This window comes from Scyliorhinus canicula, chromosome 19, assembly GCF_902713615.1.
Source record: "Scyliorhinus canicula chromosome 19, sScyCan1.1, whole genome shotgun sequence".
NCBI classification, from domain to species: domain Eukaryota; kingdom Metazoa; phylum Chordata; class Chondrichthyes; order Carcharhiniformes; family Scyliorhinidae; genus Scyliorhinus; species Scyliorhinus canicula.
Window position 1 is genome coordinate 105,597,504 of NC_052164.1, and position 24,023 is coordinate 105,621,526.

Below are 24,023 nucleotides of genomic sequence, written 5' to 3' on the forward strand. Positions count from 1 at the left end.
GTCCACGTTGGTGCACAGGGCACATTTAACCAGGGCACGGATGAGTGGGTTCTTCCCAGGGGTGGAGGACAGGTGTGAGCGATGTTCTGGGAGGAAGGGGAACCATACACATATGTTCTGGTCATGTCCTAAACCTGGTAATTTCTGGGTCTCCTTCAGCACCATGTCAGGGGTTCTCGGGATTGAACTGGAGCTTTGTCCGCTGGTGGCTATTTTCGGGGTCAGACTCGGTGCCTTAGAAGGGGGTGAAGGTGGGTGTCCAAGCCCTCGGCTCATTGATAGCCGGAGGCGAGTTCTGCTCGAGTTGAGGTCTCCTGTTCCACCCAGTGCCCCGTCCTGCTTGGGTGACCTCATGGCGTTTTTATACTTGGAGGAGATCAAGTACAGCACAAGGGGATCGATAGAAAGATTCTACTCGAGGTGGCAGCCATTAATTTCCTATTTCAGGGAGTTAGTCACCGTCAGATTTTAGAGGGAGGTTTTGGTTACGTTTTGTTTTCTCTTTGGTGATGTGGGATCGGGAGGATGGTTAGATTTGGAGCTGTATCTGTTATAGGGTGAGGTTTTACTTTTTTTTTCATTAAAATAAAATTCCAATTAAGGGGCAATTTAGTATGGCCAATCCACCTACCCTGCACATCTTTGGGTTGTGGGGGTGAGACCCATGCAGACACGGGGAGAATGTGCAAACTCCACACTGACAGTGACCCAGAGCCGGGATCGAACCTGGGACCTCGGCGCCGTGAGGCAGCAATGCTAACCACTGTGTCACCGTGCCGCCCGGGTTTTACTTTGTTATAATGAAAAATGTAAAATATTTCACAAAGAAAAGAAAAAAAATGGAAAATTGCGAAGTCATTTAAAGATTTATTGTCCGTGTTTTACAGTCAACACTGAATCAGTGATTTAAACACATTGACATTTCTAATCAAACAGCTCGCTACGTTCCAATCATCTCCTCACTCCAGATACAAATATGATTGTTTCCGTTTCTCAATCAGTCCTCCAAGTTCTGTCGGAACTTGTCCCACAAATCAGTAAGTTGTATGTGAAGATCTTGGTGAACATCTGTATATTGGCCAAGTCTCTCTTGCATTTCCTCCACATTCTGGCTGATCATTTGATTGAGCTGTTCAGAGTAGGGAGCCATATTCTGCTGGAACTCTGCAACTCTCTGGTTAATGTTGCTGTTCAGATCATCAATGTATGGGGCCAGATTTTGGCTCATGCTTCCAATATTCTTGTTGAATTTTGCTTTCAGTTCTGTGACATAAGGGACCAAACCTTGCTTCAGAACTTCCAAATTCTCATTGACCTTTGCTTGTAGCTCCTCAGCATAAGGCACAACCCTCTGGGTCATCTCACCAATCTGTTGATTCATCTTGACCTGGACATCATTGGCAAATGGAGCCAGGCTATTGCGGAGCTCCTCAACGTTCTCATCAAATTTACTGCGAAATTCCTCAGCATTTATAATCACCTTCTGCCTGAGATTGTCCACATTTTCATTGATCTCCTGCTGAAGTACTTCAGTGTACGGAGCAAGAACATCCCTTAGATTCTCTGCATTCTCTTTCAGTTTGTCCTGAAGCACTTTGGTGTAAGGAATCACAGTCTGGCGGAGTTCCTCAGCATTATTCCTCAGCTGCTGGCCAAGTTCCTCAGTGTAAGGTGTCAGCTTCTGATGAAATTCTCTGAGGTTCCTGCTGAGCCTCTGCTGTACCCCATCAGCAAAAGGAGAAAGTTTTGTCCTCAGGATCTGCAGCTCCTCCCTGATCCTCTGTTGAAGATTCTCAGTGTCGACTTTAATCTTCAACTGAAGCTCGTCTGTGAGGGGCGCCAGTTTCTGGCGAAGATTCTCAGCGTAGCCATTTACAGTCTCCAGGTTATCCTTTAAAGAATGGCTGAAAAAGAAAACAGTAATTTTTTTTACCCACATTATAAAATATAGTCCTGTTTATTTACAGGTGTAATGTTGTCCCAGTATAATTCTCAGACAAATGTTGCACAGACATGAGACAAGAGGATGCAGTTTGAGAAAGAAATGAGAAGCCGACAGTAAATTATAGCTTGTGTTTTGGAGAATGGAGCCCCAATATCCTTCACTCCTTCCCTCCCCATTCCAACTGAGGAGAAACAGTGGGGGGCGGGGGGCAACAGCTAAGATTGACCAATTGCCTCATTTTCTCTGTGGTTCTGTGAGGAGGTTTAGACTGGGTGGTAAAAGTCTCCAAGAAACAGAGGGACTGGGAAGTGCATCAATCTTTAAAATGACTGATGATTCTGAAAGTGTATCTGGGATCTAAGGACTGAGTAATGAGGATATAAAAGTAGAGATGATGTTAAAGTGGCACAAACCATTGATTAGAGCACAGTGAGACTATTGGACATGGAGTTGGTCTTTAATTGTGAATCAGTAGCATTTTATAACACCCTTGGGTTGCCTTGTCCAGTCACCAATACCTATGCCTTTCCTCTATTGTGCCTCATTCAACGTCCTCCTGCATTGAAACTAACCTATAGAGCTGCCTCATACCTTCCCATTGCTATAGTTATATTTAATCATGTCTGGAGCAGTGTTTATAATATATACTTAATTAAATATACACTTGGTCTTGTGTGTACATCAGGTACAGACCAGACCTGGACCAGAGCAACACATATTGTCATTTGGCAAAACAGAACTTGATTATCACTGAAAAGAGAGACCTATCGAAGCTTTTCATTGTGCACTCATCAGGACATTTGCAAGAATATCAAACGTAAAGGGACAACAATTTATAGTTCAAGAGAAGAGAGTGCTGTTTGGTTGGCAAGTGGACTGTGATTGGTTACGGTGTTGCCATTGATAATGCACCAGTTAACTGATGACTGACAGTTAACTGCCAAGCTTTGTTCAAATTCAAACCAGGCAGGTCTGATCAAAGCATTTCTCTGGGGAGTGAACCAAAAAATGGCTTTCCTCCTTGGATTAGGAATGGAATATTCATCCTTAACGAGGATGATTATATCAACAAAATGCAAATCATTCTTAACAGCAAGTCCAAATTTGTATCCATTGGATCTGCTGCTCAGCAATGATTGGACAGCCTTGCCCGAAAGCAAGCTAAAAAAAACACTTGTGTAAGAGTCATGGGCTGCCGAGTGATATATATGACATGGTTAATCCTCATGGCTCACTGCGTCCACACACGTATGGGTTGTCCAAGACACAGAAATGTTATACCTCCTTCCGTCCTATCTGGTTCTGAACAACTAGAATTGGCCAAATGGTGGAGTGAATTGTTACATCCAATTCTGAGAAGGTTTCCACTTACAAACAGGGTGAAGGATTCCTCCACATTGTGAAGACCATACAGAACTTGCATATTGATAGCAAAGCTCTGTCCATTTGCTCATTCCACATTGCTAACCTATGACTAATGTTCCTCCTCAGGAAGGCAAAGATATTTATCTCATTCCACCACATTGTGTGAATCAGTTATGAACTTGTCAACTCACACAGTTGAGTTGAGTTTTAACAACACCATGGGTTGGATTCTCCGACCCGCCAGATTTCTGCTTCAGCATGCCAGTGGGATTCTCCGTTTCACCAGCTGGTCAATGGGGCAGCCCCACACCATCGGGAAACCCCCGGACTGCCGGCAAACTGGAGCATCCCGCCGGCACAGAATCCAATATGTCCAAACCGTTTGTGTTCTGTGCGATCTTCTCAGCCCAACTCTTACAAACATCATTGTTGAGTTCAGTGAAAAATGCTTCTTCGATTGAATGGGGCTAACCCCCTGGCCCTTCGGTATTTACAATATGTGGATTTAAATCTATAGCAGTGTGTAATCATTTCCTTATTTGTTTTAATGAGCTCCATCCAGTGCTCAAATTCACCTTTGACATTGAGCAGTCAAATCAACTCCGTTTCTTTGACATACTAATTGAGAAATCTGCCACGCTGCATCTCTCTCTCTTTGCATCTCTCTCTCTGCATTTCTCTCTCTCTCCATCTCTCTCTGCATCTCTCTCTCTGCATCTCTCTCTCTCTGCATTTCTCTCTCTCTCCATCTCTCTCTCTCTCTCTCTGCATCTCTCTCTCTCTGCATTTCTCTCTCTCTCTGCATCTCTCTCCTCTCTCTCTCTCTGCATCTCTCTCCTCTCTCTCTCTCTGCATCTCTCTCCTCTCTCTCTCTCTGCATTTATCTCTCTCTCTCTGCATCTCTCTCTCTCTGCATTTCTCTCTCTCTCTGCATCTCTCTCTCTCTCTCTGCATCTCTCTCCTCTCTCTCTCTGCATTCTCTCTCTCTCTCTCTGCATTTATCTCTCTCTCTGCATCTCTCTCTCTCTCTGCATTTCTCTCTCTCTCTGCATCTCTCTCCTCTCTTTCTGCATCTCTCTCTGCATCTCTCTCTTTCTGCATTTCTCTCTCTGCATCTCTCTCTCTCTCTCTCTCTCTGCATCTCTCTCTCTGCATTTCTCTCTCTCTCTCTCTCTGCATCTCTCTCTCTCTCTCTGCATCTCTCTCTCTCTCTCTCTCTCTCTGCATCTCTCTCTCTCTCTCTGCATTTATCTCTCTCTCTGCATCTCTCTCTCTCTCTCTCTGCATTTCTCTCTCTCTCTCTGCATCTCTCTCTCTCTCTGCATTTCTCTCTCTGCATCTCTCTCTCTCTCTCTCTGCATCTCTCTCTCTGCATCTCTCTCTCTCTGTATCTCCCTCCCTTGTTCCCATAACCGTCGATTCCCTTATTGATTAGAAATCTGTCTCTCTCAGCCTTGAACATACTGAACGACCCGGCCTCTACAGCTCTCTGCGGTAAAGAATTCCACAGATTCACTCCCCTCTGAGAGAAGAAATTCCTCCTCATCTCTGTCTGAAATGGGTGCTCCCCCCCCTCTCCCCTCACTCTGAGATTCTGCCCTCTGGTCCTAGACTCTCCCACAAGGGGAAACAACCTCTCAGCATCGACCCTGTCAAACCCCCTGAGAATGTCTCAGTAAGGTCGCCTCTCATTCTCCTGAACGCCAATGAATCTTGCTCTCGTCTGCTGAAATATTCACTATTCCAGGATCATGTGGACATTGTTGGCAGGACCAGCATTTATTGCCCATCCCTAATTTCCCTTCAGAAGGTGGTGGTGAGCTGCCTTCTTGAACCGCTGCAGTCTCTGAGGTGTAGGTACACCCACTGTGCTGTTGGAGGAATTCCAGGATGTTGCCCCAGAGACAGTGAAGGAACGGCCGATATATTTCCCAGTCAGGATGGTGAGTGAGTTGGAGGGGAACCTCCAGGTGGTGGGGTTCCCAGGTATCTGCTGCCCGTAACCTTTAGATGGTAGTGGGTTTGGAAGGTCTCCAATATTAGATGTGATTCTGCAATTGTCCTAATAATTACGCTGACAACCAATTTAGGATTGTCAGTCAGGCTCACAGTGTGGGATATGCTGGAGGCCACATCTATTCATACACAGGGCCTTGTACTTTGCAGAGAGAAGGAACATTGTACACACCCTGCCTGTTTCAACTGAGCAAAATAGGCAACAGTCGTTCTGTATGTGAAAATGTTTTCACACAGCGAGTAGTTTGGGTCTGGAATACACTGCCTGGAATTGAGTTGGAGGAGCTTCAACTGAGGCATTCAAGAGATTAGTGAAGAGGCATTACATGATTATTTGAATTGAAACAGTGTGCAGTGATACGGGGGAAAACAGGAGCACGGCACAAAGTCATAATGCTCAATCAAAGCCAGTACAGACTTGATGGCTGAATGGCCTCCTTCTGCACTGTAACAATTCTGTGATCCCAGTTCATTCCCAAGGGTAATACCTTGACCAATCAGAGTTGAGCTACTTGGTTTGAATCCTCCATGGCAACACCTCTGCCAACTCAGAGTCCGCACTTGCCAACCACTCAGCGCTCTCTTCTCCTGAAGTATAAATTGTTGGTCTGTGTACATTTGATGTTCTTGTGAAAGTCTTGATGAGTATAACACAAAATGCTTTGAAATGTCAAAGTTACACATCCTGACAGGGTTTTATTGCTGGAGTGTTGCTGTGAACCTGACGCATTACCGTGTGGGTAACATTCTCTGTTTCAATCTCATTCCTGATTGGTTATAAAACAGAGGCAGGAATCTCTTTAATCTCTCATTCTGTTGTTATGTACCAGTCAAAGTGTTTATATTGGGCTGTCCTTTCAAGTTATATCCTTGATCTGTACTGATAGTACCCCCCCCCCCCCCTCCCCCCTCACCCTCTACTCACTGGAGTTGTTGGCTGATTTCCGAGCCTTGGATTTGATCAATGCCATCCTTGGCATCATTTGTCAATTGACTGATGTAATCCCAGAAGGCATCTTGAACCTGACCTTCATTGACCTCAGCCTGGCAACCTGGGAAAGAAACAGATAATCAGAACATTCAATGAATCCACTGTTCATCCATAAACAGGAATCTTGTGATGATCCATCAGCGATTCAACCATGTCTTGTTCGTGAATAAAAGAATAAATTTGCTACTTCTAGAATCATAGAATCCTACAGCACAGAAAAGGCCCTTCAGGCCATCACGTCTGCGCTGGTCAAATAATAATAATAATCTTTATTGTCACAAGTAGGCTTACATTAACACTGCAATGAAGTTACTGTGAAAATCCCCTAGTCGCTTCATCCCCAAGGCCTTCTTCCATAACCTAGATAGATTAATTATGATATTTGTGGGGGGTGGGGAGCGGGGGGAAAGAATCCAAGAGACCCCATATGAACACTGCAAAGGAGGAAAATGAAGGGAGGCCTGGCGTTGCCAAACTGCAATGTTACCACTGGGCAGCAACAGCGGAGAGAGTGAGGGGATGGGTGCACGACCCCAACTCGGAGTGAGTGCAGATGGAGGAGGCCTCCTGTAGGGGGATGACCCTCTGGGCCCTGGCCATGGCAGCACTCCCATCCCCTTGACAAAATATACATCGAGACTGTGGGACCAACTAAGACAGCATTTTGGACTGACCAAGATGTCCCCCATGGCCCCCATCTCAGAAACCACAGATTCCTGCCAGCCATGCTAGACGCAACATTTAAAAAATGGACACAGGGATGGAGGAACACTGACAGTCAGGGACTTCTACACAGGACACAGACTAGCGATGCTGAATGAACTGACGGAGGAATAGGAACTACCGACAGAACATGCCGATGAAATGGGACACTTACAAATAAAACACTTCCTCCGCAAAGAGACAGATACCCTAGGGCCCCGGAGACCACATTAATAGAGGACCTGATGACCACGGGCGATAAGGAAGGGGGTCTCTGTGGGAAAATATATGGACAACTACTGGACAGAGCCCGAACACCATTAGACGAGATCAGACTGACATGGGGGGGGATGAACTGGGGACAGAAATATGTTGGGGACTCTGGAGCGAAGCACTGAGCAGGGCCAACCCCACCTCCTCCTGTGCAAGGCTCAGCCTAATGCAGTTTAAAGTAGTACACAGAGCGCACCTGACAAGCTCCTGAATGAGCAGGTTCTTCCCGGAGGCGGAGAGCGGTGCCAGAGGGGCCCGGCCAACCACACCCACATGTTGTGGGCTTGCCCCAAGCTGGCTGGGTTCTGGGCAGCCTTCTCCGAGGCAATGTCCAAGGTTGTGGGGGTGAGGGTGAAGCCATGCCCAAGAGTGGCAATCTTTGGGGTACCAGAGTTACACATGGGAAAGAGGGACACGCCAAACTAGGCAGCAACAATTTGTAAATAAAGACACTTAAGACAAAAGCCTTTTTACACTGTACAATAAATGAAAACAAACAGCAATGTACATAATTTTGAAAATGCCAATAAAAAGATTTTTTTTTTAAGTATCGCATATACACACCAACAATATCACACCCCCCCGACAATATCACACCCCCCCCGACAATATCACACCCCCCCGACAATATCACACACACACACCCAACAATATCACACCCTCCCGACAATATCACACCCCCCCGACAATATCACACCCCCCCGACAATATCACACCCTCCCGACAATGTCACACCCCCCCGACAATATCACACCCCCCCCGACAATATCACACCCCCCCGACAATATCACACACCCCCGACAATATCACACCCCCCCGACAATATCACACCCCCCCAACAATATCACACCCCCCAACAATATCACACCCCACACCCAACAATATCACACACCCCCGACAATATCACACCCCCCGACAATATCCCACCCCCCCAACAATATCACACCCCCCCGACAATATCACACCCCACACCCAACAATATCACACCCCCCCCGACAATATCACACCCCCCCGACAATATCACACCCCCCCGACAATATCACCCCCCCGAAAATATCACACCCCCCGACAATATCACACACCCCCGACAATATCACACCCCACACCCAACAATATCACACCCCACACCCGACAATATCACACCCCCCCCCCGACAATATCACACACACCGGCAACACGCGCACCTGAGAATATAAGAAGCACAGGTACCTGACAATAGGTTAGCAGCTAGAAGCACAAGGATTGCTCTGGGAAACATGGTGGATTTCTTCAACAAGGAGCACATTAAGCACAATTTCTGTTTTTCTGTGGAGAGACAAATTCAGAGTTATTTGGAGGGTTAAATCATTAAAAGCATCAGTTACATATTCCTGAGGAACTAATTGAAAATACCTGTTCATTAATTTAAAAATTATTCTGAGTGTTACTAACTCCTTCTGAATGCCACACAATTAGAGATCTGACTGTGACTATTAGCCGGTATTCTCAATATCAGCTGCCTGTTTAACTGTTTAGCGTAGTATTAACTTGCTTAGAGATACCTACTAACCACTTCCCAGGTCAGCGTATAAGCCCTGGGCTGTAACATTGAGAATTACAGGCCAGTGTTTCTCTCACCTGCTTCTCCTCTACCCCTCCTGAGGTTCAGTGTTCCAATGCCACAGACCTTCTCTCTCTATAAGGGAACCTTATCAGTTGATAAGGAGCTGTTCTCACTGCCGTGTTCATGGACTTTCCCTGATCCCAGGAAAACGTGGAGCTTCCAACAACTCTGTCACTGTGAGCGGTGATGTATTTCCTCCACTTGCTTCCAACGCCACTCAGAGTACAAATTCCAACTCAGACTCATGTCACAGAATAAAGGCCGTAGTTTGATCATCTCTGTAATGTCTTTAACATTCTGAGGACTTATTGTAAAGGATTTGATAGAGTAACTGAGGAGAAACTGTTTCAAACAGCAAGATGATTGGTAACCAGAGTGAAAGAGATTTTAAATAATTGGCAAAATAACTGTAGCACAGTGGTTAGCACTGTTGCTTCACAGCTGCGGGGTCCCAGGTTTGATTCCTGGCTTGGGTCTGTCTGTGCGGAGTCTGCACGTTCTCCCCGTGTCTGCGTGGGTTTCCTCCGGGTGCTCCGGTTTCCTCCCACAGTCCAAAGATGTGCAGGTTAGGTGGATTGCCATGAGAAATTGCCCTTCGTGTCCAAAAAGGTTAAGTGGGGGTTACTGGGATAGGGTAGATATGTGGGCTTGAGTAGGGTGCTCTTTGTAAGGGCCGGTGCAGACTCGATGGGCCGAATGGCCTCCTTCTGCACTGTAAATTCTATGACGAGAATGTTTTGTTGCGGGTTGTTGTGATCTGGAACACATCGTCTGAAAGGATGGTGGAAGCAGATTCAACAGGAGCGTTTGAAAAGAAATTGGAGAAATATTTGCAGAGGAAATTTGCAGGTTTGTGGGGTAAGAGCTGTGGAGAAGTTGAGGGGTGTACGATTAATTCAATGTACTTTTCAAAGAACTCACACAGGCGCAATGGGCAAAAAGGCCTCAATCTGTGTTTTAAGAATCTATAATTCCAGCCCCTCACGATGTAAGGTGCCCCCTCTCTGTCCAATCAAACAACACATGTTGTACCATCTCCATTTGTTCAGTTTGCCCTCAGACACTGTCAGGTACCGAGAAAGGATTTTTCCTGCATGTTTTCTGCAATATTCAGCAAGTCCTTCATTATTAGCTAAAAAACACTTTTCTGTGTCCTGAGGAGACAAAGGGTGCTATAGAAATGCAGGTTTTTCTTTCCCAAGTGCAATCAGTTTAGAGTTTTCACTGTGCTGGATGCTGATGGAGACTGGAGCAGGTGCATGCTGAGGTGAACATAAGACCATAAGACAGAGGAGCAGAATTAGGCCACTCGGCCCATCGAGTCTGCTCCGCCATTCAATCATGGCTGATATTTTCTCATCCCCATCCTCCTGCCTTCTCCCCATAACCCCTGATCCCCTTATTAATCATGAATCTATCTATCTCTGTCTTAAAGTCACTCAGTGATTTGGCCTCCACAGCCTTCTGTGGCAAAGAGTTCCACAGATTCACCACCCTCTGGCTGAAGAAATTCCTCCTCATCTCTGTTTAAAGGATTGTCCCTTTAGTCTGAGATGGTGTCCTCGCTTCAAATTTTTCCTACAAGTGGAAACATCCTCTCCACGTTCACTCTATCCAGGCCTCGCAGTATCCTGTAAGTTTCAATAAGATCCCCCCTCATCCTTCTAAACTCCAACGAGTACAGACCCAGAGTCCTCAACCGTTCCTTATACGACAAGCTCTTCATTCCAGGGATCATTCTTGTGAACCTCCTCTGGACCCTTTCCAAGGCCAACACATCCTTCCTTAGATACGGGGCCCAAAACTGCTCACAATACTCCAAATGGGGTATGACCAGAGCTTTGTATAGCCTCAGAAGTACATCCCTGGTCTTGTATTCTAGCCCTCTCGACATGAATGCTAACATTGCATTTGCCTTCTTAACTGCCAACTGAACCTGCACGTTAGCCTTAAGAGAATCGTGACTAAGGACTCCCAAGTCCCTTTGTGCTTCTGATTTCATAAGCATTTCCCCATTTAGAAAATAGTCTATGCCTCCATTTCTCCTTCCAATGTGCATAACCTCACACTTTTCCACATTGTATTCCATCTGCCACTTCATTGCCCACTCTCCTAGCCTGTCCAAGTCTTTCTGCAGCCCCTCTGCTTCCTCAATACATGTGGTCTGTTTGCTTGTATTAAATCAGGAATTCTGCCTGCAGCAGTTGGTCAAGTTGCAAGGAGCTGGGAACATCATACCACATATCCAGCTATCCCAGAGGATGTGCAATAACCTCATGGACTGGACAGTCTCTCTGTCTCTGCCTTATTGTCTCTGTGTCGTTCTGTGTTCCTCTAGCTCCCTCTGTCCCCCTGTGAATGCCAGAAGGAACATTCAACCTATTTTTCAGATACAGTGTTGTTGGATACAGTGTTGTCCATTTCGGATACAGTGTTGTTGGATACAGTGTTGTCCATTTCGGATACAGTGTTGTTGGATACAGTGTTGTCCATTTCGGATACAGTGTTGTTGGATACAGTGTTGTTGGATACAGTGTTGTTGGATACAGTGTTGTTGGATTAAGTGTTGTCCATTTCGGATACAGTGTTGTTGGATACAGTGTTGTCCATTTCGGATACAGTGTTGTTGGATACAGTGTTGTCCATTTCGGATAGAGTGTTGTTGGATACAGTGTTGTCCATTTTGGATACAGTGTTGTCCATTTTGGATACAGTGTTGTTGGATACAGTGTTGTTAGATACAGTGTTGTCCATTTCAGATACAGTGTTGTTGGATAAAGTGTTGTTGGATACAGTGTTGTCCATTTCGGATACAGTGTTGTTGGATACAGCGTTGTCCATTTCGGATACAGTGTTGTTGGATACAGTGTTGCCCATTTTGGATACAGTGTTAGAACATAAGAACTAGGAGCAGGAGTAGGCCATCTGGCCCCTCGAGCCTGCTCCGCCATTCAATTAGATCATGGCTGATCTTTTGTGGACTCAGCTCCACTTTCCGGCCCGAACACCATAACCCTTAATCCCTTTATTCTTCAAAAAACTATCTATCTTTACCTTAAAAACATGTAATGAAGGAGCCTCAACTGCTTCACTGGGCAAGGAATTCCATAGATTCACAACCCTTTGGGTGAAGAAGTTCCTCCTAAACTCAGTCCTAAATCTACTTCCCCTTATTTTGAGGCTATGCCCCCTAGTTCTGCTGTCACCCGCCAGTGGAAACAACCTGCCCGCATCTATCCTATCTATTCCCTTCATAATTTTAAATGTTTCTATAAGATCCCCCCTCATCCTTCTAAATTCCAACGAGTACAGTCCCAGTCTACTCAACCTCTCCTCATAATCCTCATAAGTGTTGTTGGATACAGTGTTGTTGGATACAGTGTTGTCCATTTCGGATACAGTGTTGTTGGATACAGTGTTGTTGGATACAGTGTTGTCCATTTCGGATACAGTGTTGTTGGATACAGTGTTGTCCATTTCGGATACAGTATTGTTGGATACAGTGTTGTTGGATACAGTGTTGTTGGATACAGTGTTGTCCATTTCGGATACAGTGTTGTCCATTTCAGATACAGTGTTGTTGGATGCAGTGTTGTTGGATACAGTGTTGTCCATTTCGGATACAGTGTTGCCCATTTTGGATACAGTGTTGTTGGATACAGTGTTGTTGGATACAGTGTTGTCCATTTCGGATACAGTGTTGTTGGATACAGTGTTGGTGGATACAGTGTTGCCCATTTTGGATACAGTGTTGGTGGATACAGTGTTGTCCATTTCAGATACAGTGTTGTTGGATACAGTGTTGTCCATTTCAGATACAGTGTTGTTGGATACAGTGTTATTGGATACAGTGTTGTCCATTTCAGATACAGTGTTGTTGGATACAGTGTTGGTGGATACAGTGTTGTCCATTTCGGATACAGTGTTGTTGGATACAGTGTTGCCCATTTTGGATACAGTGTTGTTGGATACAGTGTTGTCCATTTCGGATACAGTGTTGTTGGATACAGTGTTGTTGGATACAGTGTTGTCCATTTCGGATACAGTGTTGTTGGATACAGTGTTGTCCATTTCGGATACAGTATTGTTGGATACAGTGTTGTTGGATACAGTGTTGTTGGATACAGTGTTGTCCATTTCGGATACAGTGTTGTCCATTTCAGATACAGTGTTGTTGGATACAGTGTTGTTGGATACAGTGTTGTCCATTTCGGATACAGTGTTGTTGGATACAGTGTTGGTGGATACAGTGTTGCCCATTTTGGATACAGTGTTGGTGGATACAGTGTTGTCCATTTCAGATACAGTGTTGTTGGATACAGTGTTGTCCATTTCAGATACAGTGTTGTTGGATACAGTGTTATTGGATACAGTGTTGTCCATTTCAGATACAGTGTTGTTGGATACAGTGTTATTGGATACAGTGTTGTCCATTTCAGATACAGTGTTGTTGGATACAGTGTTGGTGGATACAGTGTTGCTCATTTCGGATACAGTGTTGTTGTCCATTTTCAGCTTGTTGAAGTGGGTTTGCCAGTGCAGATGCAACTGCAAAAAAGTACTTTTAAAACCACAATATTCTGTATATAGCTAGCAACGAAATGTTTGTGAGGCAGCATGGGACTTAGCTAACTAACTTGGCCACATTCCTTGTCAGGACCATCTCATACAGACACACACACAGACAAGGCACATTCAGCAGAAATCTCCATAATAGCAGCCCCTGAGCAGATACTCTGTGGAATGCTGGTTATAGTTTAAGCCTCTAATGAGATGAAGATAAGAGATCCATGTTAACATAAGGAAAGCCGATAAGGCATTCTGGAAGACCATCATGAGACCGTGAGTAACCCCCTAGTTGTAGAATCATAGAATTTACAGTGCAGAAGGAGACCATTCGGCCCATTGAGTCTGCACCGGCTCTTGGAAAGAGCACCGTACTTAAGCCCACACCTCCACCCTATCCCCATAACCTGACCTAACCTTTCAGACACCAAGGGGCAATTTAGCATGGCCAATCCACCTAACCTGCATATCTTTGGACAGTGGGTGGAAACCGGAGCACCCGGAGGAAACCCACGCACACACGGGGAGAACGTGCAGACTTCACACAGACAGTGACCCGAGGCCGGAATTGAACCTGGGTTCCTGGAGCTGTGAGGCAGCTGTGCTAACCACTGTGCCACCCCATGAGATGACCACCCTGTTACCAGCTGCCTAGTAACCAACCTCATTGGTCCTAAATATCAATGGATAATCATTATGATTGGATTGTGTCCAGCTGAGGTGGGCTATTTGTAATTGTATAAATGATGATAATTGTCTTTGTTGAGTGGAGAGGTATCTGGATTTCTCAGTAGCCTTCTCCTTCTCCCCGTCGGTGTAATACAATAAACTGTTTGATGTTTCGAGCAGACCCGAGAGTCAAGTGATTCTTTTGGATTCATTCCCACTAACACAGCCAATAGAACTAGCTGACCAATCACAGCCAATAGAACTAGCTGACCAATCACAGCCAATAGAACTAGCTGACCAATCACAGCTGAGGCAGTGGCCACATGGTCCCACCAGTGACACGAAGCTCAGGTCAAAGCAGCTGACACACTATTCGGTTAAATGGACTCCATGTGGATATCTACTTAACCAACAAGGTTAAAGTTCACATGCACACTGAAATGACAAAGTCCAGTGACAGGGTGTATTAATCACCTTTTATTGACTGCTGAGAGATCACAATTCCCAGATGGTGATTGACGTTTTGGAGACCGCTCTGGTCAGGTTTGGATAGCCACTCCCTAATGTCAGGGGTCTGACTTCATGATAAGAACAGACAGACATCACCATGACACATTGATCTTATAGAGATTGTAATACAGAGTATGAATTCCAGAAAACTACTTTCATCTAAATTGAGATTAGGACAAGGATTCAAAGTAGCAAAACATAACTTTAGGAGGGGACTGTAAATGGGACACGCAGAACTGTAACATCAGCACTGTATCAAACTGATGGACACATGGAACTGATCTTTGATACAATAGTGAAGCTGAAATATCATTTGGAAAACGCAGTCTGATGTGTCCCATTTAGAGCTTCACAAAACCCACCTTTTGTTTATTTTTTTAAATATAAATTTAGAATACCCAAGTCATTTTTTCCAATTAAGGGACAATTTAGCATGGCCAGTCCACCTACCCTGCATATCTTTGGGTTGTGGGGGCGAAACCCATGCAAACACGGGGAGAATGTGCAAACTCCACACGGACAGTGACCCAGAGCCGGGATCGAACCTGGGACCTCGGTGTGGTGAGGCAGCTGTGCTAACCCCTGTGCCACCGTGCTGCCTTCTTTTTATTTATTTACTTTTCCAATTACCACATCCTTTTGCCACCCTCTCCCTTTCTCCACCTCCATATTTGTTTAAAGCCTGTTGTATCTCACCTTATTCCAGTTCCGATGAGACCCGAAATTGCCCTTAGTGTCCAAAATTCTATGATCTATGATTAACCTAGGACAAAAGTTCGGCATTACATTGTGGGCTGAAGGGCCTGTTCTGTGCTGTATTTTTCTATTAACAGGAGTGTTGGAGAAGATCATTCAGATCACACAGTCTGCTCCCCAGTTCAATTAGATCACTACTGACCATCCATCCCAACACCATTTCCTGCACGATCTCCTCATCCCTTAATGCGATTGGTGTCCACAAATCTATTTTTTTCTTTAAAATTCTCAGTTACTGAGCTTCCACAGCCTCTGGTGTAGAAAGTTCCAAAGATTCACCATCCTCTGGCTGAAGGGGCTGTTTAGCACAGGGCTAAATCACTGGCTTTGAAAGCAGACCAAGCATGCCAGCAGCACGGTTCGATTCCCGTAACAGCCTCCCCGAACAGGCGCCGGAATGTGGCGACTAGGGGCTTTTCACAGTAACTTCATTGAAGCCTACTCGTGACAATAAGCGATTTTCATTTCATTTCCTCATCTCAGTCTTACATTTCCTGTCCCTTATTCTCAGACTGGTTTTGGACACACCAGCCGTGAGAATCACCCTATTCACATTGATGAGCCATCAATTGCACGAGAGACGAGTTGCTATACAAAAGTTAGGCTTCAATAAGCTAGAACTTAGCCCTGCGGTTGTCTACAATAAAATGGACGACCGCCGGGCGCTTCGACTATTTATACCTCGGTAAGGAGGCGTGGTTAACTCAGCCTCTCAACCAATCGGAGAGCTGTCACATGACTGGTCTCAACCAATCGGTCGAGAGGCACATGACCGACCAGCACCAATGGCAGACAGCTATGCAAATCATATCACCACATTCACCCCTTGCAGAGAAAGAGGCCGGGGGGGGGGGGGGGGGGGGGGGGGGACTGGTGATATGAGTAGCAGCCAGGAGGACAAAAATTTTCTCTCCTTTCTTTTATTACATTTTGGGCTTCCCACTGGCCCAGACAATTAGCAATATTACACAAAGTCCCAACAAAGTCCATGGAGCTGTTGAAATTTAGATCGATTCGATCAGTCTTTTCGTGGCCCGTGATGTTCTGGCAGACCGCCGCAGTGGAGTAGGTGACGTCGGTTCAGCCGATGGTGGTGATTCCGCTGATGTCCTGGAGTCCGGGAGCGATGGTCCTTGAATAGTCTCCGTCACCCGGGCTGGCGGTGGAGACGCCATGGATGGGGAAGGGGTGACCTGAGTGGGGCGCTGGGGGGAAAAAAACAGGGGGGGGTCTGTGGTGAAGGGGTGAAGGCCGCACGCCGGCGGGTGCCAGGTCCCGGAGGGAGACCGTGTCCTGCCGACTGTCGGGGTACTCCACATACGCGTACTAGGGGCAGCAGGGTAGCATGGTGGTTAGCATAAATGCTTCACAGCTCCAGGGTCCCAGGTTCGATTCCCGGCTGGGTCACTGTCTGTGTGGAGTCTGCACGTCCTCCCCCTGTGTGCGTGGGTTTCCTCCGGGTGCTCCGGTTTCCTCCCACAGTCCAAAGATGTGCGGGTTGGGTGGATTGGCCATGCTAAATTGCCCGTAGTGTCCTAATTAAAGTAAGGTTAAGGGGGGGGTTGTTGGGTTACGGGTATAGGGTGGATACGTGGGTTTGAGTAGGGTGATCATGGCTCGGCACAACATTGAGGGCCGAAGGGCCTGTTCTGTGCTGTACTGTTCTATGTTCTATGTACTGCGGGTTACTGTGGAGTAACTGGACTTGTTCCACCAACGGGTCGGACTTGTGCACCCGCACATGCTTCCGAAGCAAGATGGGTCCGGGGGTGACCAGCCAGGTCGGGAGAGGGGATCCGGAGGACGACTTCCTGGGGAAGACAAGGAGACGTTCATGATGTGTCTGATTTGTTGTGGTACAGAGGAGTGAGCGGATAGAATGTAGGGCATCGGGGATCACCTCTTGCCATCGGGAAATAGGGAGATCTCCGGACCGGAGGGCCAGCAGTATGGTCTTCCAGATGGTACCATTCTCCCGCTCGACCTGTCCGTTACCCCGGGGGTTATAGCTGGTCGTCCTGCTAGTGGCGATGCCCCTGTTGAGCAGGAATTGACGCAGCTCATCGCTCATAAATGAGGACCCCCGATCGCTGTGTATGTACGCGGGGTAGCCGAACAGGGAGAAGATGGAGAGGAGGGCCTTAATGACGTTCGATGTGGTCATGTCGGGGCAGGGAATGCCGAAGGGGAAGCGGGAGAATTTGTCAATTACCGCCAGGAAGTAAATATTGCAGTTGTTAGAGGGAAGGGGCCCCTTGAAGTCAATGCTGAGACGTTCGAAGGGGCGGGATGCTTTTATCAGGTGTGCGCGCTTGGAGTGGTAGAAGTGCAGTTTGCACTCGGCGCAGATGTGGCAGTCACGAGTTACTGTCCTGACTTCCGTGATGGAGAAAGGCAGGTTGCGGGCCTTAATGAAATGGTAGAAACGGGTCACCCCTGGATGGCAGAGGTCCGCGTGGAGGGAGCGGAGGCGGTCTATCTGCGCGCTGGCGCAGGTAACGCGGGATAGGGCATCGGAAGGCTCATTGAGCTTCCCAGGACGATACAAGATCTCATAGTTGTACGTGGACAACTCGATCCACCACCCTAAGATCTTGTCATTCTTGATCTAGCCCCTTTGTGCATTATCAAACATGAAGGCTACTGACCGTTGGTCTGTGAGGAGGGTAAATCTCCAGCCAGCCAAATAGTGCCTCCAATGTCGCACGGCTTCGACTATGGCCTGGGCTTCCTTTTCCACAGAGGGGTGGCGGAGTTCGGAAGCCTGGAGGGTTCTGGAGAAGAAGGCCACGGGTCTGCCCGCTTGGTTCAGGGTGGCGGCCAGAGCAACTTCTGATGCGTCGCTCTCGACCTGGAAGGGGAGGGACTCGTCGATGGCGCGCATCGTGGCCTTTGCGATGTCCGCTTTGATGCAGCTAAAGGCCTGGCAGGCCTCTGTCGACGGCGGGACGGTCGTGGTTTGAATGAGGGGGCGGGCCTTGTCAGCGTAGTTGGGAACCCATTGGGCGTAGGAAGCGAAGAAACCCAGGCAGCGTTTGAGGGTAAAGGGGAACGGGAGTTCCATTAGGGGGCACATGCGTTCGGGGTCGGGGCCTATCACTCCTTTACGCACTACGTAGCCGAGGATGGCTAGACGGTCGGTGCTAAACACGCACTTATCCTTATTGTATGTGAGGTTAAGGGGTTTTGCGGTTTGGAGGAACTTTTGGAGGTTAATGTCGTGGTCCTGCTGATCGTGGCCGCAGATGGTGACGTTATCGAGATACGGGAAGGTAGCCCGTAATCCGCACTTGTCGACCATTCGGTCCATCTCCCGTTGGAAGACCGAGACTCCATTTGTGACACCAAATGGAACCCTAAGGAAGTGGTAGAGGCGCCCGTCAGCCTCGAAGGCGGTGTACAGTCGGTCACTCGCGCGGAGGGGGGGCTGGTGATAAGCGGACTTAATGTCCACAGTGGAGAAGACGTTGTATTTCGCGATATCGTTTACCATGGCGGAAATACGGGGGAGAGGATACACGTCCAGTTGCGTAAACCGGTTGATGGTTTGGCTATAATCGATGACCATCCGGTTTTTCTCCCCCGTCCGGACCACCAGCACTTGGGCTCGCCAGGGACTGTTGCTGGCCTCGATGACCCCTTCCGTCAGCAACCTCTGGACCTCGGACCTGATGAAGGATCGGTCCTGGGCGCTGTACCATCTGCTCCGTGTGGCGACGGGTTTGCAATCGGGGGTGAGGTTAGCAAACAGGGAGGGAGGGTCCACTTTGAGGGACGCGAGACTGCAGACAGTGAGGGGGGGTATAGGGCAGCCGAATTGGAAGGTCAAGCTCTGCAGGTTGCACTGGAAGTCCAGTCCTAGGAGTGCCGGTGCGCAAAGGTCAGGGAGGACAAGGAGTTTATAATTTTAAAAAACCCTCCCTTGGACCGTGAGGTCCGCGATGCAGCACCCGGTGATGTGGACGGAGTGCGAACCTGAGGCTAACCCGATTTTGCGTGTTACGGGATGGACAGGGAGCGCGCAGCGTCTTACCGTGTCAGGGTGAACGAAGCTTTCCGTGCTCCCGGACTCCAGCAGGCAGCCCGTCTCGTGGCCGTTGAGGTAGATGAGCGTTGTCGTTTTGGCAAGCGTGCGTGGACGTGACTGGTCGAGCCGAATGGCCGCGAGCCGTGGAGAAAATCCATATTCGTCGTCGTCATCCGAGTAGGTGCTGGAAGAACCTTGCGTGCCAGTCCCGGAAGGTGGTGCCCAGGACCCGCACGTGGAGTCGGGATCCCAAGATGGCGGCGCCCATGGGGCCCTCGTGGTTGCTGGGGCCGGGCTAGCAGTGCCGGCGGGCCGATCGGAGCGGCTGGGAGCGGGGGCAGAGAGGCGCGCAGGCCAGGCGCGGGGGGGGCGAGCTGAGAGTAGCACGGTGCACTGGAGGGGCCCCGGAGGAGAGAGAGGCACGCAGGCCAGGCGCGGGGGCCGGGGGGCGGGGGGGGGGGGGGGGGGAGTTGTGCGGCGTCTAGGAGGGGACCGGGAGGGCCCAGAGGAGAGAGAGAGACGCGCAGGCTGGGCGCGGGGGCCGGGGGGCGAGGGGGGAGAGATCAGCACGGCATACTGGAGGGGCCAGCAAGGGCCCGGAGGGGGGGATCCCTGGTCGCTGCGCAGAACCGCAGCGACCGTTTTGACCTGGCATACGGAGGAGAAGTGGCCCTTCTTCCCGCAGCTCTTACAGAGGGCGGAGTGGGCCGGGCAGCGCGGGCGAGGGTGTTTAGCGAACCCACAGAAATAGCAGCGGGGCCCCGTGGATTTGTCGGGGCGTCCCACGGCGCAGGCCTGAGGGGGGTCGGGAGCGGCGGATGGCGGTGGGGAAGTGTGCCAGGAGGCCCAGGGTGGTGCAGCGCGGCTGGGGGGATAGGCGCGAGCGTTTAGATCGGCGACCTCCAGGGAGGTGGAGAGAGTCCGTGCCTCAGTTAGGCTGAGGTCATCTTTCTCCAGCATCCGCTGGCGGATAGCGGCAGACTGCATCCCAGCCACGTAAGCATCTCTGATCAGTAGTTCCATGTGCTCCGTAGCTGAAACAGCGAGGCAGGAGCAGTTCCTCCCCAGGATAGCGAGGGGCTGGTAAAAATCGTCTAATGACTCACCGGGGAGCTGTTGTCTGGTGGCCAGCAGATGTCGGGCGAATACTCTGTTGACTGGTTTAAGAAACTGTCCATTCAGCTTTAGTATGGCGGCATCGTAATCTTTCTCCTCCTGCTATACCCACGCTGGAGTGGAGGATGTGAAGCTTCTGTGCCATGGTGGGGGGGCTGTTTGCAGACGCCAGGTATCCTTCGAGACATGTCAGCCAATGTTGAAAAAGTTCTGCAGAGTTCGGAGTTTGCGGGCTGATGCGGAGGCATTCGGGCCTGATCCAGAACTCCATCAAAAATCTAGTTTATTAAATTGATGAGCCATCAATTGCACGAGAGACGAGTTGCTGTACAAAAGTTAGGCTTTAATAAGCTAGAACTTAGCCCTGCGGTTGTCTACAATAAAATGGAGGACCGCTGGGCGCTTCGACTATTTATACCTCGGTAAGGAGGTGTGGTTAACTCAGCCTCTCGAGCTGTCACATGACTGGTCTCAACCAATCGGTCGAGAGGCACATGACCGACCAGGGCCAATGGTAAGCCGGTGTTCTGCACCAATGGCAGACAGCTATGCAAATCATATCACCACACACATCAACCCATCAAGTCTGCACCACCTCTCTGAAAGAGCCCCCTAGCTAGGCCCACACCCCCACCTAACCCTGTCCTGTAAGAGGTTTGTAACTTTGAATGAGATCATATCTCATTCTTCTAAACTCTAGAGAATACAGGCCCAGTTTTCGCAAATCTCTCCTCATGAAAACAATCCCGCCATCTCGTGGAATAGCCCTAGTCAACCTCCATTGCGCTCCATCTATGGCAAGTATGTCCACCTTAATAAAGAATCAAAACTGTACACTCACTATCCACAGATATCACAATGCTGAGATGTTGTGATCTTTGCTGCATCAATTAACTAATGCGAATAACCTTTCTCATTGGTAATTTTTCTATGAACGGACACTAGGATAACAAATAAAAAATCTCCGTTACTCGCTGTGCATTTCACATCAGGGTATTCCCAAAGCACTTTCTATCCAACAAAGTAGGTTATTGAAAAATCACTGTTTCAATGTAGCCATCAATTAGTGCTTAATATAAACTAATCAAACCTGTATTCGAAGCTGCCAACTTGTGACAATAAGCGATTTTCATTTCAACAGCCTCACTGTGTCTCGAAGCTGTCCACTGACCCCATCAACTCAAATTTGATCTTTTCCACCGCAGAAAGTTATCCAGGTCCCCCAGTCAGACCGTCACCCTGCGGCGTATCTGACCTCCAATCAGCAAGATCCTTCGCCGGGCAGTTAGAGAGGCGAAGGCCACGACATCAGTCCCCTTCTCCTCCAGCAGCTCCAGCATTTCTAATACCCCAAAGGTCGCTATCATTGGGTCCAGCCTGACCTCTAACCCCACAATTTTAGCTAACATCCCAAACACCGCTTCCCAGTAACTCTCCAGCTTCTTGCAACACCAGAACGCGTGCGCATGATTTGCCGGCCCTCGCCTACACTTCTCACCCCCATCAGCCACCCCCTGTAAGAATCAATTCATTCTCGCCCAGGTCGTAGGAACCCTGTGCAGCATCTTAAACTGAATCAAGCTCATCCTCACTCAGGAGGAGGTTGAATTCACCCTGTGCATCGCCTCACACCACAGCTGCCAGCCCATCCCCCCCCCCCCCAACTCCTCCTCCCATTTATTCTTGATCCTCACCAGCTGCACGCCCCCCCCCCCACTCCCCCCCCACTCCCCCCACCACCCATATATATCCCCAATCCTACTCGCCCCCGACTCATTCGGGAACAGCAGTTGCTGGAAAAGGGTGTACCCCAGCAGCCTGGGAAACGTCCTCCACTCCTTCCATGCAAAATCCCTTGCCTACATTTATCTGAATTCACTCCCCCTCAGTAACTCAAACCTCTCCAGCAACTCATCCAGTACTGCAAACTGCCCTTCCAAACACAGGTCCCTCACCACATTTCAGGTTGAGCATCTGTGAGACAGAGAGTGTCATGGGTAGCACGTATAGAGAGGTGGTCACACCGCAGGCTCAGACTCCGCAGGCAGGCAGGGAATGGGTGACCTCCAGGCAGAGGAAGAGAGCGAGGCAGGTAGTGCAGGAATCTCCTGTGGCCATTCCCTTGCAGAACAGATATACCATTTTGGATACTGTGGAGGGGAATGGCCTCTCAGGGGAAAGCAGCAACAGCCGTGGTTGGTTCTGCTGCAGGAGGGAGGAGTAGTAAGTGTGACAGTGCAATAGTTAAAGGAGATTCGATTGTAAGGGGAATAGAGAGGCGTTTCTGTGGCTGCAAACGAGACTCCAGGATGGAATGCTACCTCCCTGGTGCTGAGGTCAAGGATGTCTTGGAGCGGGAACTGGACATTCTGGAGGGGGAGGGTGAACAACCAGTGGTTGTGATGCACTTCGGTACAAACGACATAGGTAAAAAAACGGGATGAGGTCATGACAGCAGAATACAGGTATTAGTACAGATTATGTGGAATCTGTCTGGGTGGAGTTAAGAAACATCAAGGGGCAAAAACCTTTTGGAGGGGTGGTGTACAGACCACCAAACTGCAGTGGTAATGTCGGAAATAATTAGGCAGGAAATCAGAGATGCATGTGATAAAGGATCATCTGTGATTATAGGTGACTTTTTAAAAAAATGTAGAGTATCCAATTCATTTTTTCCAATTAAGGGGCAATTTAGCGTGGCCAATCCTCCTACTCTGCACATCTTTGGGTTGTGGGGGTGAGACCAACGCAAACACGGGGAGAATGTGCAAACTCCACACAGACAGTGACCCAGAGCCGGGATCGAAGCTGGGACCTCGGCGCCGTGAGGCAGCAGCGCTAACCCACTGACTGCGCCCCCGTGCTGCCTTGATTATGGGTGACTTCAATCTGCATATAAATTGGGTGAATCAAATTAGTCACAGTACAATAGAGAGGGAATTTCTGGAGTGTACACGGGATGGTTTTCTGGACCAATACATTGAGGAACTAACAAGGGAACAGGCCATTTGGACTGGGTGTTGTGCAGTGAGAAAGGATTAGTTGGCAGTCTGGTTGTGAGAGAACCCTTGGGGATGAGTGACCATAATATGGTAAAATTCTTTATCAAAGTGAATAGTGAGTTAGTTGGTTAGGTATGAACTGGCTATGGCGGACTGGGAAACATTACTGAAAGGAAGGACAGCGGACAGACAATGGCAACATTCAAGGAATGGACAGGTGAACGGCAAAAGTTGTTTATTCCTATTTGGCACAGGAGTAGAAAGGGAACTGTGGCCAAACCATGGTCTACAAGGGAAATTAGAGATAGTATTGGATTCAAAGAAGAGGCATAAAAAATGGCAAGAAAAAGCAACAGACTGAGGATTGGGAACAGTTTAAAATTCAGCAAAGGTGGACCAAGGGATTGATTGAAAAGGGGAAAATACAATTTGAAAGTAAACTAGCGGGGAACATAAACCATGACTATAAAAGTTTCTACAAG

The 24,023-nt window shown here is 48.3% G+C and overlaps 1 protein-coding gene across 1 annotated transcript; it reads right to left on the minus strand.

Annotated features, from left to right (window-relative positions):
• Positions 1 to 847: 847 nt before the first annotated feature.
• LOC119954393 (apolipoprotein A-IV-like) lies at positions 848 to 8,597 on the minus strand. The gene is made up of 3 exons (XM_038779591.1): positions 8,502 to 8,597; positions 6,252 to 6,378; positions 848 to 1,904 (listed from the first exon to the last, which is right to left on the minus strand). Exons 1-3 carry the CDS (start codon positions 8,575 to 8,577, stop codon positions 998 to 1,000), a joined length of 1,110 nt encoding a protein of 369 aa, XP_038635519.1. The 5' UTR covers positions 8,578 to 8,597; the 3' UTR covers positions 848 to 997.
• Between the last annotated feature and the right edge of the window lie 15,426 nt (positions 8,598 to 24,023).

Coding starts and splice junctions, on each gene's coding strand:
- LOC119954393 (XM_038779591.1), bottom strand. CDS start 8,577: ATGTGCTCCTTGTTGAAGAAATCCACCATGTTTCCCAGAGCAATCCTT. Junction 6,379..8,501: donor AGCTGCTAACCTATTGTCAG/GTACCTGTGCTT, acceptor TTTCTTTCCCAG/GTTGCCAGGCTGAGGTCAAT. Junction 1,905..6,251: donor GAAATCAGCCAACAACTCCA/GTGAGTAGAGGG, acceptor TTTCTTTTTCAG/CCATTCTTTAAAGGATAACC.